The sequence below is a fragment of the Mesocricetus auratus genome, unplaced genomic scaffold (genome assembly GCF_017639785.1).
Source record: "Mesocricetus auratus isolate SY011 unplaced genomic scaffold, BCM_Maur_2.0 Super-Scaffold_100007, whole genome shotgun sequence".
Classification (NCBI taxonomy): domain Eukaryota; kingdom Metazoa; phylum Chordata; class Mammalia; order Rodentia; family Cricetidae; genus Mesocricetus; species Mesocricetus auratus.
Genome location: NW_024429191.1, coordinates 37,669,167 through 37,686,174, shown reverse-complemented (window position 1 = coordinate 37,686,174; position 17,008 = coordinate 37,669,167). Strand labels below are relative to the sequence as shown.

The window sequence follows — 17,008 nt, the reverse complement described above, 5'->3', positions numbered from 1 at the left end:
AAGCCAGGTATGGTGGTGCACCCCTTAATCCCAGCACTTCCAAGCAGAGGCAAACAGGTGCCTGTGAGTTCCAGGGCACCTTGGTCTACATAGTGAGTCCTATGCCCACAGATAAGTGAAGCTCTAGTCCCTCATCAAAGAAGCTCCTCTGTGGCAAGTGGAGACCATTACAGAAAGCTACACCTGGCCAAAATGCAGAGAACAATTAGTGGTGAGGTGCCCAGCCCCACCATCATCTACAGCACAGGTCCCACACCTAAGGCTCCGGGAACTTTGCACTGTGTTTTCAAGTGTGATCCCACACCATTTGTATTCTCTACAACACCATCTATGGTCAATTCATCAATAAATGTGCTCTGTAGTCAATGTTACCACAGTCTCAGGGAGATCATAGGGACAACCTCTTATTTTTATGTAATAGAAAAAATAATATGGGAATGCCTCTGAGGATGAAGAATGGTGCATAACGGGAAATCGGTGATGCACATGGAAGCTGGAAACAGACAGGGTTTGGGTGCAGTACTGCGTGTCCTTCAGATCCTCCCGAAATGGTTACTCACAGTGGTTGGTGAGTCAGAGAAACTGGGACTACAGCTGATCAGGCTCACTAATTTAAGTAAAATAAGTGTACAAAAGTGTTGAGCTCCTAGCTCTATACCATGTGACCACAAAGAAGCATTCTATGGACCAGCTCTGTTTTCATATGATGACCTGGACATTACAGCATTAGCTTCTGGTCCTCAGAGTTTAATGAAAGATAAAACAATCCCCACATGGAAAATTCCTCAAGTTCTTCCTCCTTAATTCATCTCTCTCCCACCAGTGTTCTCCACAAAGGAATGGTTAACAAGTATTAACTACTTAACACATGAGGTGACAAATGGCCTCATGTCTTATAGGAAGCTGAAGTGTGAGCCTGGCCCTGGCAAGCCTAGTCTCCTGTCTAAGTGTGAGATGTTTCTCTAATCAAGGAGAGACATGTTCTCCTTTTCAATCATGACGTCTTTCCAATGTCAACCACACACCAGTGTGTGGCACTGACAATATCCTGAAGAGACCAAGAGGAAGATGAACTCAGGAGAAGTGGCAGCCACTCTGAATTTAATAAATATGGCTACTTGTGAGGGTCAACCCCAGTGCTCAGATAGCCACAATCACAGAGGCAGGCTCAGATCCTACCCAAACCTACTGAGCCACTGCAGGGTCTCATGATAGAGGTGCACAAGATGGAAACCACCCACCCGCTAGGATCATACCTCACTCAGGGACCACTTGCTGCCCTTCCAGAACAGGAACTACACCTGTTGAAACCCTGTACAAGGTCTCTCAAACAGGAGGAAGAGATCAGGGACAGGAGGAGTTAGACTTCCCCCAGTGGACTGATTCACACTGTGCCTTGACATGTACAGAAGGTTAAAGGCTTGTGGAGGACCACAAGAGCCACACCAAGTCCAGGGCTGGACAACCAAACCCAATGGTCAAGGTCTGCAGGAGGCTGAGAGGCATGCTGTTTAGCACCAAGACCTGAGAAGATGTTCCCAGCATTAGATGCCGTGTTGATGACTGTACTTTCACTGTAACCATGTCCCTGATGGGTTGCAACTTAAAAAAGGAAGGTTTGTTTAGCTCATGGTAGGGGAAGTACAGTGCCTTCAGGAGGTTGCTTGCTCACATCTGGGTGACTGGGAAAGGAGAGAAGGAGGAATTCAGTGCTTACACAGCTTTCTCTCTCTCTTTTCATTCTGGTTTTGTTGTTGTTGTTGTTGTTGTTGTTGAGTCCAGGATCCCAGACCCTGGAACAATGTCCAATGTGGGTCGGTCCTCTTCTAATCTCTGAAAATTCACACACACACACACACACACACACACACACACACACACACACACGCCCCTCAATAATGTCCTAGATTCTTGACCCAATCTAGATGACAATGAAGATTAACCATCATAGACACCATGTTTGAAAAGTTGCAGGCCAGTGGGTGAGGGAGCTGGTTGCCAAGCTTAATAGCCTGAGTTCGATCCCTGGGATCCACATGGTAGAAGGTATAACTGACTCCCACAAAGTTTCCCTTGACCTCCATATTTGCCAACACGCACACACACAAATATACAATAAATGAATGTTTTAAGAGCACACCACCTCAGCTAAAGAGAAATTAAGGGGTTTTTTCACTTAGGATGTGTTATAACACAATCTAGTGAATACAGCAAATGATTATTGCATATTTCAAGTTCACTAAGAGTAAATTTTAAATATTCTCACCATTGAATGTGGTATTTGGATTGACAGATATGCTAATTATCCTGATTAAAGAATTTTGCATTGTTACATTCCAAAATGACAACATAATTTTAACCACATAAGCATAGAAACTGTATTTTATTAATTTTTAATTAAAATTTTAAATAAAAGATTTTATACATGCCAAATGCATTCTTTTTTTTAAGTGGTCAAGGAGTACCAATAGAAAGAAAAGAGGTATGAGTGTCACCTGGCAGTGGTGAAGTACAACTCTCCACTGAGGAGATGATGGCCAGGAATGAAGCCATTCAGAGCTACAGATAGGGCTATGTGATGACTGAGGTATGAGGGCTGAGTATGAGGGCTGTGGGAAAGCTGAAGTGTGAGAGATGAGATGGGAGACTGAGGTGGGAAGCTGAGGTTTGAGGGCTGAGGTGGGAAGGCTGAGGTGAAAAAGCTGAGGTGGTAGAGTTGAGATCGGAAGGGTGACGTCTGAGAGCTGAGGAGTGAGGCTGTGGTGGAAGGCTGAGATGCGAGAGCCGAGGTGGGAATGCTGAGGTGTGAGGCGGAAATGGAAAGGTGAAGATGTGAGGGCTGAAGTGTGAGGTTGAGGTAGGAAGGGCTGAAGTGGGAGACTGAGGTGGGAAGGCTAAGGTAGGAAGGCTGATGTGGAAGGGCTGAGGTAGAAAGGCTGAGGTGGGAAGGCCGAAGTGGGAAGGGTAAGATGTGATAGGCTGAGGTAAAAAAGCTGAGGTGTGAGGTATGAGGCTGAGGTGGGAGGGCTGAGGTGGGAAGCTGAAGTGGGAAATCTAAGATGTGAGGATCTAAGGTGGGAAGGCTTGCTGTCTGAGAAAGATCACTTGATTGTCCATATATTGGAAGTTGTCTAATTGTGAGGCAACCCCAGGAGACCTGGCAATTTTCCCTGGTGGAGGCTCCTGGTAGTTGTGGGTCCCTAAGAGCTCCTCAACAGTGTGTTTACAAATCAGTTCTGTTGATCTAGGCTGTGTCACTGCTTGTCAGAGCTGCCCACCAGGCACCACAACCAGGAAGTGTCAGGAGAGGGATGGGGTCCTCCGGAGGAGCCTCCTGAAAAACCGTGGTGGCTCTTTACCCTGCTGGGATTTGGTCCTCCATGTCCTTAATTCAAATCTAGAGGATGACTTCATGCCAACAAACAAAAGTAATTATCTCCAGTGTTGCCAGTCAACATAAGGGAATACCAAAGCTAGTTACAATTTCTCAGTTCCTTGGGGATAACATAAAGCAAACACACTTTCTGACAAATTACATCCATGGTTAAGTCTGACTAAAGAGTTTACTATCACTCCATGTATTATTATACATATATTATGGTAATTATATTGGTGGAAACAATAAAAATACTAATCATTGACCATATGAAAGTTCAAATTCCCCCACTTTTCATATGTAGAAAACACAGTTTTATACTGTAATTGTAATAAAGTTTAACATTATACAACACACTTTTATCATTTTCATCATCCTCCCATTTCACTACATATTTAAACATGGTCATTTTAAGGATTAATGCATGTTGTGTGAAAGTGCCCTTATACAACACGTTCTATGTATAGTGAGTACACATGATAATGTTTTCTAAAAACACTTTTTCCCTATCTCAGATGCCAGAAGGCCTGCCTGCCTTCCTTCCTTCCTTCTTCCCTCTCACTCTCTCTTTTCTTTTTTAAAGACAGGGTTTCTTCGTGTAGCCCTGGCTGTCCTGGAACTCACTCTGTAGACCAGGCTGGCCTCAAACTCAGAGATCTGCCCACCTCTGCCTTCTAAGTGCTGGAATTAAAGGTGTGCACCACCAAAAAAATTATAAATAAAATAGATAAATAAATAAACAAATAAATAAATGAGCACTTTCACTGACAGGAAGCTGCATCCACAAAGCCCCAGAGCACAAAAGAATAAAGCATTTTAAAGTGATCCCTAAAGTGAGCTATGAGGCATGCTACTCCTTGGTTTAAATCCTGGCTCAACCCCTTGTCCCAATAAAGTCATGTGATTGCCCCTGCTGCCTTGAAGCCTACAGATGTGATGATTCATATTTCATGGCAGTGACATGAGGATGAAAATCCTACAGTCATGCCTGACATACCAAGTATATGATGAATGGTGGCTACTTATGTTGTTATGCTGAATGACAATAATCGAGATATCTGCCTGAGTACATACACATGTATGTGCATGTATGTGGGCATGTGTGTGTTCTTGTGTATGCTTACATACTCTTTTGCATATGCATGTGAAGGTCAAAAACCAACTTCAGATACCATCCCTCATGTTCTGTCCACCTTGTTTTTTGAGACAGTCTCTCATTGACCTACAACCCATGGATTAGACTAGGGTGGCTGGTCAGGGAGCCCCAGTGAGCCCCCTGTCCCCACCACTCTAATGCTAGGATTAAGCACACACCAAACTCAGCTTTTTAATGTAAGTTCCAGAGACAAGCTCAGTTCTCATGCTGACAAAAGAGGGGCATGTTACCAGGGGAGCCACCTCCCCAGCTCTAAAATATTATATTGACAAAAATATTTCAATATGTAGGAACAATACCAGAATGACCACATTTCCTGTAACAATACTTAGTTTCTTGCCTGTGGAAAACCATTGCAGTGGGGTTAATGCAGGATAGTAGGCACAGGTATAGATACTAGGTGATGCCAATGTGGGAGGAGCCCAGTTTTAAGCAATGATGCAAACAACTAGAGACCTACAACTGTCATCAACTTATACAATGGAATGATTGAAAATAAAAACAACAGAAACTGTCTCCGAAGAGGCTGGAAGTGATCCCATCTCTATCAGTCAGAAAAGTGTTTGAACCCGGACAATTACAACATGCATAAAACATAAAGAACTTATCATGTGGTGAGGAGGGGAGTTGATCAAGGGTGGTAGAAGACAGGCTTGCAAAGACAGCATTTAAAATGTGAATGATAGACTCTAGATATCCCCTATACGGAAGGAATTGGCAATAGGGTGGGAGGATGGGGGGATGGTGGGGGGTTGTGGGAGGAGGGGAGGGAGAGGGAACTGGGATTGACATGTAAAACAAGCTATTTAAAATAAAAATTAATTAATTAATTAATTTTAAAAATGTGAGTGTTCCATGACAGGAGACAGGTGTTGGCTGCTCCTGTTTTGTCCTATACCTGACCAAAGTGAGTGAAAGCAAGTCAAGCTGAGCTACCAGCCATTCTTTCTACCAGCTTGGTGAACCTGGAGTGCATCACAGACCACCCTACCATGGTGGCTTTGACTCTACAGGTGCACGGAACTGAGTCGCATGACCTTGTGGCAAACTTCATCTGAGGCTTATGGACTAGAATGATTTTAGGGCATTGGTTCTCAACCTTCACAGCAGTCACCTAAGTCCACTGGAAAACACAAATATTATTCATAACAGTAGCAAAATTACAGTTATGAAGTAGCAACAAAAATAGTTTTATGGTGGAGGCATTGGTTACCACATCATGAGGAACTGTATTAAAGGGTCAAAGTATGAGGAAGGTTGGTTTGGGGTAATTCATGCTTCCCTAATGCAGTCCAACCTTGCAAGAACTTCTTAGGTATTACTGGGCAAAGTGTGAGATCACATATAAAGAACAAAGAAAGGTCTGGGGTGTGTCTCAGTTGGTAGAGTTCTCACCTAGTATGCATGAGACTCTGGTTTCAACTCTCAGCACCACATAAAATTGTCATTAGTGGTGAATGCCTATAATACTAGCACTTGGGCGGTAGAGGCAGAAGGAGCTGAAGTTCAAGGTCATCTTTGGCTATATAAAAGATTTCAAGACCAGCCTGCATGGGGGGGGGAGAACAACTTCAACTGCACTGTGGGCATTTATGTACCTGTGATGAACCTAAATCCCAAGGATAAACATGGGACTAGTGTGGAACACACTGGCCATGTGGGAGACCAGGAAGGGAATGGCTCTGTGGTGAGCTGTGACCACATCCCAGATCTGCTGTTAGTCGAACAGGTGACCTGGGCACTGAGCTAGTTAACTGTTTTCATGTTTAAAAAAATGATTGATTCCCCCCATCATGTTATTGTATAAGTAACATAAGGTAGTACATGCCTAACACAAAATAGGAGGTAAAAAAGTAATACTCCATTCTAATTTCTTTCAAGTTGAGAAATAAAGACACATTATAACAATAAGACTTTTCAGAAAACAGTATAACTGGAGATGGGTGTGGCATTGCACGCCTTTAACCCCAGCACTCAGAGGCAGAAGCGGGTGGATCTCTGTGAATTGGAGGACAAATTGGTCTACAGAGTGAGTTCCAGGGTAGACAGGGCTATCCTGTCTCAAAAAGAAACACAAAAAACAAACAAACAAACATACATACATACAATAACTGAATCAACTTTAGTTGATATAAGAAAAGGATGGGAGGGAAAAAGAGGGGGAGGAACAAGAGAGGAAGGGAAAACTTGTATGTCTCTAATTGCTCACTAGTGAGCTGTTTCCCCCAGACACCAAGTGATGCTCCCTTGATCTGTTTACATGCACTCAAGATTGCCCAAGTACTTTATGAATATATATGTGATTTAGAACAATAGCCTGAGGGCCCTGGTGCCCCTGAAGGTCCTTCACTGAAGCTCTGTGTGTGTGTGTGTGTGTGTGTGTGTGTGTGTGTGTGTGTGTGTGTGTGTGTGTGTGTGGTTTCCCACTTCTCTAGAAACAAAGAGCTTTTCTGGCCAAGTTTCCTTTGTAGAATCACTGGGTTTTCTGCTCAGAGAACATCAAGGAACACTCAGGATCCAATAGGAAGACAATCTCCAGCACTCAGATTCAGAGGTCTCCTCCAGCCTGACAACAGGCCTCGGATCTGTGTACAGGTGAGGAATGCCTCGCCCTCCTCACTGACTGAGGGAGGATAAAGAACCCATCTCTCTCTGCTGCGGTGTCCTGTGTCCTGGAAACCCAACCGTCTCTATTCATTAGCCCTGAACCGCTCTCTGTTCAGGTACTGAGTTGGGCCCAGAAAAGCTGAGAACTATGAGTCTGAATCATCAGTCTGCATGTATCTCTTTGCATATATTACATTGCTTTAGTTATTTCCACTTAGGTGTAGCTTGATCAGTACCTGTACGTTATATGTCATGGGATTAAGCTAAGTCTGCTAATTGGTGTTTTTAAATAATTATTGGATAGACTATCGTTCACTGATTTTTGGAGATGTGAGGTTTTGGAAGGTAAATGTCAGAACAAGGCCTGGCTTTTGGTCAGAATGCGCTAGACTCCACCACTCTGCCATCTCTGAGCCCCAGCGTCTTGTAGCTGTGAAAGACTCCGAGGAAGAAAAGGAAAAGTAATACATTCATCTACATCATACAGCATGGCCATGAGAAATCCCAGTGTCCCAGTGAACTGTGGAGCACAGGGAAGCAACCTCTCCTCCCCAGACCCGCTCCAGCCAGTGACAAAATGACTCAGAAATTAATGGTTCTCATCATGGCCTTGACAGTCTGCAGAGAAGTAAAGCAAGAACCAATTGTGAATGTTCCTCTGTAGGCCAGGCGTTGTCGTAGCCAGGGACCCTGTAGCAGCTTTTGCTTTCTGGTACAGTCTGACCTTGAACTCAGAGGAGCCTAGCAAACCTGTGTGTTCTGCAGGGTGACACACACTGCATGTTTACTCATCTGCCCAGTTAGCTGTTTGTGCCAAGCTCTTCACTTGCTGACTGTGTTTGTATCCTCAAAAGCCTGGGCTGTGGGTGTTTGGGTGCTCTGGTGATGGGAAATGACATCATTGAGAAAGTTTCTCCTGGGCCCTGGAGATAGCTCAGTCAGTAAAATATTAGTCTTGCAAGGTTGAGACCCTGAGTTTGATCCACCCCCTGAACCCACATAAAAAGCTGGTCATGGTGATGTGCTTTTATCTCAGACCTGGGGAAGGAGAATTAGGAGGACCCCTGGGTAGTAGCCAGCCTAGCCTACTCAGTGAGCTCCACAGCAGTGAGAGACCCTGCCTCAAAAAAAAAGTCAGATAGTGTCTGAGGAGGGTCACCCAGCATTGTCCTCTGATGTCCTCACACTTGAATACACACTTGCACCCTACACAGGAGCACACACACACAGCTCTTACAGCCGACTCTTCACCTTCCCTCCTCTGATAATCTGTAGTGACCACACCCATCCACACTATCCCTCAACACCCTAATTCAGCTCCCACTAAGGTAAGGGGATAGAAACACCCTCACATAGTTTAGGACCTGTCAAACTCACCACAGACAAAGGCAGAGCAGGAGTGGCCTTTCTCGGCTTCAGAGATGTGGGTGTGTTGCTCTGGCTAATCATTTGTGTTGAGCGCCTGTTGTGTGCATGAGGAGTGTTGGACACCACACCTGGCTTCTCCTCACTGTCAGCAGCACCTCACCTTTTCATCATGGCCATCAAATAGGTCTTCAGACATAGACTAAGTTCCCCCAAGGGGCAAGCAAATCCTGGTTGGGAATACCTGGCTAGAACCTTGGTTCTTCCAAGCCTCTGAACTGTGGCTTACTTGGAAGGGTGTTGAGATAGACTTCTGGGAATCACCCAGCTTCTCACTTGTCAGACCTGAGTTGGAGGCTGAGGGTTTTTGTAGCAAACACATAATGGATGGTGCTTATCTGGACCCTGTGCCCTGGTCTACCCCTGTGGCTGCTGGCAGTGGGCGTACCCATCACTCCTGTCCAGGGAATCCCTACCCCTGTGGCTGCTGGCAGTGGGCGTACCCATCACTCCTGTCCAGGGAATCCCTAACTCAGTAGACGTGTTTGTGCTCAAAATTTTTTTAAACCTTCCAAAGATCAAACTATGCCCCCAGACCAGTTAGATGGCTGGTTTTAGGAGTGAAGTACGGGCCTCGGGAGTTGTGGAGTCATGACGATCTTTTCAACATTAAGACTGACAGACTTCTAAGACCCACTTCATCTCTGATTTACAGACTTGAGAGAAGGCAGTTGACAGTCTCTCAGTAAGCATGTCATGAAGTCCAACTTGTACAGGAAAATGAAGAGCACTACTCAGGACTTGTGACTGAAGTCCTAAGAGTGGGGAAATCAGGGCAGCTCAGTCATGGAAACTTTCAGCGGTGGCATTCTGGAGCGAGCAGGTGTGGTAGCGCTAGCCACCAGCTTATTGTCCTTACAGTAAAGGTCAGCAGACTATACTGTGCAGAGAAGGGGCCCTGAGGGACATGAGAATTCTTAAGGAGTGCCCTGTGTGAAGAGAACAAATTTCACACTCAGCTTTCATGGTTCTCCGTGCAGACCTCACAAGGCAGCTGCTTTGGTTTCTGAGCCTCAGCCTGCCACTCTGAGAGAACATGGAAGAAGGAGAGAAGTCAATGAGAGAGGAAGGCTCCTGATGGGCAGTGAACACTGGGACTGAGACGGTGTGAGGTGAGTTGGGGAGGGGAACACATTCTCTTCTCTCTCAATGTCTCTTCACTGGTATCTCTGATAGTCAGCAGGTTTTTCTAACGTTGCCCTTGTCTAATGTCAAATGTCTGATGTTATAAAAAACTAGGGCTATACCTTATGAGTGTGTGGAGGGGGGTGAATGTCAGTCCAAGCATGGGATGGAATAATAAGACATAAAATCAACCCAGAAAAACCATAGGAGTCAAAACAACCAAACCAACCTTAGGCTAATACAGCTTATAATCGTAAACATAGGGGTCACACCTATAAATCCCTTTATTCATTTTAGCCTTCTAGCCACTCTTTCATGTCTGTTTTCTGTTAATACTGATCTCCACATGCTAGAAGAGATAAGAACATAAAACCTCATTTCTTCTGGAGCAATGTGTTACGTCTGCCGAGCGGCCTGTGTCCGAGAACGTGCGGAGGGTGTCGGGTATTGAAAACACAGAGACTCGTTCAATGATATAAAGAAAACTTTAAACAGGCTCCAAAAAGGTTCACAAAAAACTTCCTAAGAAAGGCTCCCACCAGAGAAGCTTCTGCTCTCTCCTCTACCCTGGCTGGTTCTGCTCTGACACCAGAGGTGGATGTGTGTGGGTTTTTGAAGGTGCGGTTAGTCTCTGGACAAGGTCGAGGTCAGGGCGGTTTCCGTGGGAAGGCCTTTCCCAGGAATTTATTGTATCATTTTTAGTAAACATGTTTTTACTAAACATTGTCTTACAGCTGCCTACTCCCAGGCAGAAGGGGAAGTGGCCAGGAACTTATTGTATCGTTTTTAGTAAACATGTTTTTACTAAACATTGTCTTACAGCTGCCTACTCCCAGGCAGAAGGGGAAGTGGGTCTCTGCTCAAGGTCTGGTGTTCCCACAGCAATGTAAAGGAAAAAGAATTCCTTTGAATAATTATTCTCTCTGTGTGTGTCTGTCTGTCTCTCTGTCTGTCTGTCTCTCTCACACATACACAAACACACACACACACAGTTAAGCATGTACAAACAGGCAGGCACGTGTTACATATATTTAAAACCCACCTAGGGAAGAAAACCCATTTTGGAACAAAGAAGGAAGCCTTTCTGGGTCAGGCAGGAGTGCCCAGCTCCTAAATGGGATGATGACCTCACATGACCATGGCCTCTGTGAGAAAACGTGCCTTCCCATCTACTCCACACATCTTCCTACCACTCCCCCCCCCCCCCCGCATTGACCTTGAGACAGAACAATACAAATTCTATCGAGGAATATAAGAGAAAGAAAGGCATAGTCCTTCACCTGCAGTCTGTGTGGGGCTATCCCCAACACACTACATCCTGTTTCAAGAGTCAAAATATGGAGTTAGGGAATCGGCATGTGGCATTACAAGCATTTTGCAGAAAAGAATGTGGTTATTGTGAAAATTAAGTTGCTTGTGTGAAAATTAAATTGCTCATATCCCTTATTCTACACTCACAATAACCCTGGGAAGTGAGTATTAGGACCCAACTTACAAAGAAGTATGTGTGAGCTACATAAGCAGCAACAGCATCGATGCCAGCAGCAGCCAGTGCTCAGAGGGATCCGACCTCCTGCGGACACTCCCAGGAGTTCACCACTTAATGCTCTCATTTTTGGAGGCAAGGAACCTGCAGCTGAACCTGCCCAAGTTACATAGCTGGTAATTAGTGGAGCTTGGTCTGGAACCTAACCAACTTGTCAAGATCTTAACCACGATGCTTTGATCTGGATAAAACCTGACAAGGACAGTCAACTAGATCAAAATAAAAATATGAAAGTGTGTGAACTCCTAGACTTTTTAATTTGCCTCATTGGAGAGGAGGGAGGGGAAAAGATTTCCTACAGAGATCCCCACAAGGATGATTACAGCTGCAGGAAGAATTCCATGCTGTCTTGAGAGCCTCTGGGCTGTCATGACGAGGTAGGATTGCCACTGGCATCTAGAGGGTACAGTAAGGTACAGCACTAAGAGTTCTACAATGCACAGGACATCACTACCTGCAAAGGATTGCCCAGCCTCCAATATTGGTGTTGGGGCTGAGAAAGCCCACTGCAGAATAGCTGTGAAGATTCCAGTTGTAGCCGAAGGGTCAAGTTTGTGGATCATGTTTCCTATTGCTCAGCAATAAGATGAAGATAGTAGACCAGGTTCCCTCCTAATATAAAATCTGAGATCTTTGAGACATAAAGCAAGCTGTGCTTACAAAATACCAAAACTTCTCATTCCCTTTAGGGGAAAATCTTAAATGCACCTGAAATCTTATTTTTATTTTAGAGCAAGGTCAGCAGATCAGGGGACCATAGGCAAGTCGGTTTACTGCTCACATTGCCCAAGAGGAGGGAACACACCATGCCACACAGGGCCACACCAGAAAGCACTGTATGATTGATCAGGAATCAGAAGGAGATAGCAGAAAGTATAGACAAACTCTTCCTAGTTTGTTGTTACTTTTGGGTTGAAGCAAATTCTTGTGTATCCCAGGCTGACCCCAAACTCACGGTGGAGACAAAGACGACCTTGAGCTTCTCCTGTTTCTACCTCCCAGTTGCTGGCCTCACAGGTGTGTGCCACTGTGTCTGGTTTGTGCACTGCTGAAGATCAAACCTAGGGCTTGTGTGTGCTAGGCAAGTACTCTACCAACTGCACTATAGCCCCATTGACTTTTCCTCAGTTTTGTTTGTTGGCTTTGCTTTGTTTTTCTCTAAGAATGAATGAGCAAGGTAGGCAAGTCATTGGCATGGTTCAAATGATTTGGGCTGGCTCTGGGTACAAGTATCATTTATAATTGCCCAGAATCTTGTCCTAGGGTCATCTAAGATAAGAAGATAGGTAACCCAGACTGTCACCCCCGATACTAGAAAACTATGGGCTGTTGACTCTAGGATGGATGGTTTGCATATAAAAGGCATGCTGGCAGGCAAATTGTTAGGAATTAGCCCTGAGAGGCATCATTTATTTTGACTTAGTGCTGTCAGCAATGGTTGGTTCTAACAGTGGTCTTCTGTGCTCTACTCCTGAGACAGGCTTCAGAGTAGACCCTGGGATCCTGGGATAGTCAAGCTCAGAACTAGTTTGAATTGGATGAGATCTTTGTGCCTAGCTTGGCTACCCTAAGAATGGTGAGGTTGAAGCCATAAACAGGGCCCCTTTGCAGAGCTGAGGGAAGTACCATGGAGAGCTGCTTCCTGCTCCTGTTTCTTACTGTCTTACTGTGGGATAGTCTTGGCTTCACCAGCAGTAGTACCATGCTGAGATTGGGCTAGGATCTAGTTAATGGGATCTCCCATCACAGCAGTCTGTGACAAGAATGGTGCTATATCTCAGTAGGTACAGTGCTTGCCTGGTTTGCAAGAAGCCTGGGTTCCATCCCTTGCATCAGGGCACATGCCTAGAATTTCACCTGGCATGTGAAGGCAAGAAATCAGAAAAGTTCCAAGTCATCCTTTGCTACATAGTGAGTTTGAGGCCAGTCTGGTTGCATGACAATTAATTATTAATTAATTAAATTTAACAACCAGCAAGCCAGCAGTCATGGAGACTAGATTCAGGGACAAGATACAATCACTCAGATTGCCACCCAGCCCTGGTAGTGATTCTCACAGGAGTGTTGGTTGAACTTAGGCTATCATCTTTCACATTTATCACCCTGCCTGCCAGGGTCCCAGAGACACATCTGCTGACAGTAGTGGTCTCTTACATCCACAGCACCTTCGTGGAACTCTGGGTGGTTCCTTTTGTTTTCCTTCAGTCATTCCACTCAAGTCAAGACTGCAGCAGGGTAGGATTCAAGGGATACAGGATGCTGGGAACATGCCCTGGTAAACAAAGGAATTTGCCTGCAGGGGAGCTAGCCTATCTAGCCTCATCCTAGCATCAGACATTGGCTTGACCTCATTCCTTCTCTAACCTCCACAAACTGCCTTAGAGCGACTTGTTTCCCATCATAACCTCCCTGAGCTCTTCTCTGAGACTGGAGCTCACCTGAATGAATGCGGTCTGAGGGCTGAGGATCTGGTGTCTCCCAAGAGAAACTACCGCTGTTTTCCCTGTCCCTTATATTCACAGAGCCAAATGGGCATCAGAGTGCCGCAGGGACTCTGAGTACTGAGACAAGACTCATGAAACTGTTGAAGATCAGAAAATAACAGTATTAAGATGACCACATGTTGTCAAAGCTCATAGACAGCAATCACCACACCAGAGCACTAACACCCAAATGTGAGTTTCTTGGTGGCCAGGACCACACAGAAAGTGTGGGGCTGGGTATTTTTGACAGGTGACAAAATTCCCTTTTCAGCTACACCCAACAACTCTGGCTTGTAAGAAAAACAAATCACACAAACCCTTCCATCAACAAAGTGTTTAACCGTATAATTCACACATGTGTGGATCTAGCCCTTGAATCAGTCATACGTTTGTAAAATATTTTTCTGTGTGCATCTGTTTGTTTAGAACTGAAAAAGACCAATAACTATGTGTATTTCATAAGTGGAAGGGGCATGCTGTGATGTGCTGGGGTTTTTCCTAGCATCCTTGTTTCCTTTGTGGGGTGGGAAGTTAAACTGTTAGCCTGTAGTCTTTCTTCTTTCACAGCATACGTTTGGAGTGGTATATTTCTCTCCGAACACTGTTTTCACTACAGGCTAGGTTCTCAATAGCGGTTTTCCTATGAAGTAATGACCCTATAAATACTGGCAAGTACATTAATGACTAGGTGTATCTGCTGCCCCTTCCACTCCCTGGGCAGTCTCTTGGGCTCTCTGGGTCTACTTTTCTCACCTCAGCCCTTCTCCCTCGCTCTGCCACCGGTGAACGTGTTCTTTTTCCCCACAGGGGAAATGGAGATGGGCAGCAAGGACTGGAATTATTCCACCTCTGGCTTTGTCCTCACCAGCCTTTTTAACAACAGCCAAACACACCTTTTTCTGTTCAGCATGGTGGTGTTGGTCTACACGCTTGCAATGGCGGGCAACACAGCCATGGTCCTTCTGATTTGGATGGACACCCGACTACACACACCCATGTACTTCCTCCTCAGCCAGCTGTCCCTTCTAGATGTCTTCTTTACCTCAGTCACTGTCCCCAAGATGATAGTAGGCTTTCTCTTCGGTTGGACAAGCATCTCCTTTGGGGGCTGTGGGGCACAGATGTTTTTCTTTATGTTCCTGGGGGCTGCGGAGTGCCTCCTGCTGGCCCTCATGGCTTATGACCGCTATGTGGCCATCTGCAACCCTCTGCGCTACCCAGCGCTCATGAGCCGACGGGTGTGCCTGCTCATGGTTGTAGCCTCCTGGCTGGGAGGATCCCTCAACGCTTCCATTCAGACTTCTCTGACACTGCAGTTCCCCTACTGTGGCTCTCGGAAGATCTCCCACTTCTTCTGTGAGGTGCCCTCTCTGCTGATGCTAGCCTGTGCAGATACAGAAGCCTATGAACAGGTACTCTTTGTGACAGGCGTGGTGGTCCTCCTGGTGCCCATTACCTTCATCACCACCTCCTATGCCCTTATCCTGGCTGCTGTGCTCCGGATGCATTCTGTGGAGGGGCGTCAGAAGGCCCTGGCCACATGCTCCTCCCACCTGACAGTTGTCAATCTCTTCTACGGGCCCCTTGTCTATACCTACATGTTACCTGCCTCCTATCACTCACCAGGCCAAGATGATGTCGTATCTGTCTTTTACACAGTTCTCACACCCATGCTTAACCCTGTCATCTACAGCCTCAGGAACAAGGAAGTAACAGGGGCAATGAAGAAGGCAATGGGAAGGTGTGGAGTCAGTAGGAACGCATGACACCTGAGAGAGGCCTGGGAGACAAGCACCTCAGCTCTAAGCATCATCACCTGTACTGAATGCTGAGGCAGGGAGACATGTCTATTTGAGAAGAGCCTCCATGTCTGTAACTTCTGGTCTAGGACTCTTCCATGGGCCAGGAAGTCAACACCCAAACTCATCGCTCCCTTCCAGCTACTGCTTTCTTTCTTCAGAGACTTGTCTACCCTGGCTCTGGTCCACCTCAGCAAACCCCAGGCTTCTTTGTGGACCACAGCAGGAACCTATCCTCTCTGTATCACTAAACATCTGAGATCATCCCCTCCAGCCCCAGTAAAATTCAAAGACCCACAAATCCCCTCATCCCTAGCTGTTTTGTCAACCTTCTCTACTGGCACCATGTCTCCAACGATGCTGTCCTGGCTGAGCACCCTCAGCACAGTCCCTCAGAAGAGTCCTCTGTGACCAGAATGGCACCTGACATTTTCAGATAGCTCTCCCATCTCTTGCTTAGAAACTGCTTAAAGCATCAGAGATACCTGCATTGTTTATCCCATCCACAGTGGCCTCATCCATCCCACCATCCTCCCTGCATCCTATTTTTGGATTTGAGGTCTCTTCCCCCTCCCCCATTAGATTGTGCAGACCCAGAAGGCACAGGATTTGATTCTTTAATACCACATTGTCAGCTTCTAGGAGAAGCCTGAAACATGTGATCAATACTAAATGTTGGATGGATAGAAAACTGCAAAAAACATTTTTTGCCTGACCTCAGTTGCACTGGTCCTATTTCCAGCTTCTTGGAAATTGTTTGTGCCTCAACAATGGCTCTATGTCCCTGAGTCTTTTCCTTCCGGCATAGTCTTTCCTATTAAATGATAAAGGTCTTTAAAGCACCCTGGCCTAGACCTTCCTCTTCCCAACACCCCCACCCCCATCTAAGGCCATAGCTTCAGACATCGCCTGGCTCCATAGTTAGCCACACATATTTACAAGTCAGGAGGATGTCCCCTCCCCCTCCCTCAGCACACATGCTACCTCAGCACACCTCAGCACACCTACAGACTACTTCAGAGACATTTCAAATTCATCCTTCCATGGAGCCCTGGGGTCTGACAACCTGCTCTCCTAACCTGTCCTCCCCACTGCTTCCTGTTAGCAGAACTCTATCAGGGAGGCTGCTTCCCCACTGTAATTGGCCAACCCCTGGACATCCTACAGTTCCTGATAACTTTATTACTTTAGCCACCCCAAGTCACAGTAGAGTACAAGACTACCCCCTTTGTTCTGGCTGAATAATGTCCCACTGTGTATATGTGACACCTTTTCTTTCCCCATTGATGGTTGCTTTAAGACATTACATGGGTTTTCTGCAGCTGATGGGAAAGCAAGGCTTCAGCGATGGGTGAGCAAGAATTCTGGTACCTTTAGGATCTGTCATCCAGTTAACACACACTAACAACATGCTCACGGCCAAGACACAATGCCTAGTGATCATGTGCCTGCACAAGACACCTCCGCTTTTCAAAATGTTAGTGTCAGACA

General features: G+C 45.8%; 1 protein-coding gene across 1 annotated transcript; it reads left to right on the top strand.

Annotated features, from left to right (window-relative positions):
• Positions 1–14,536: 14,536 nt before the first annotated feature.
• Positions 14,537–16,190, top strand: LOC101832872 (olfactory receptor 2T1-like). The gene has a single exon (XM_005067725.3). The coding sequence runs from the start codon at positions 14,537–14,539 to the stop codon at positions 15,482–15,484; it is 948 nt and encodes a 315-aa protein (XP_005067782.2). The 3' UTR covers positions 15,485–16,190.
• Positions 16,191–17,008: the final 818 nt, after the last annotated feature.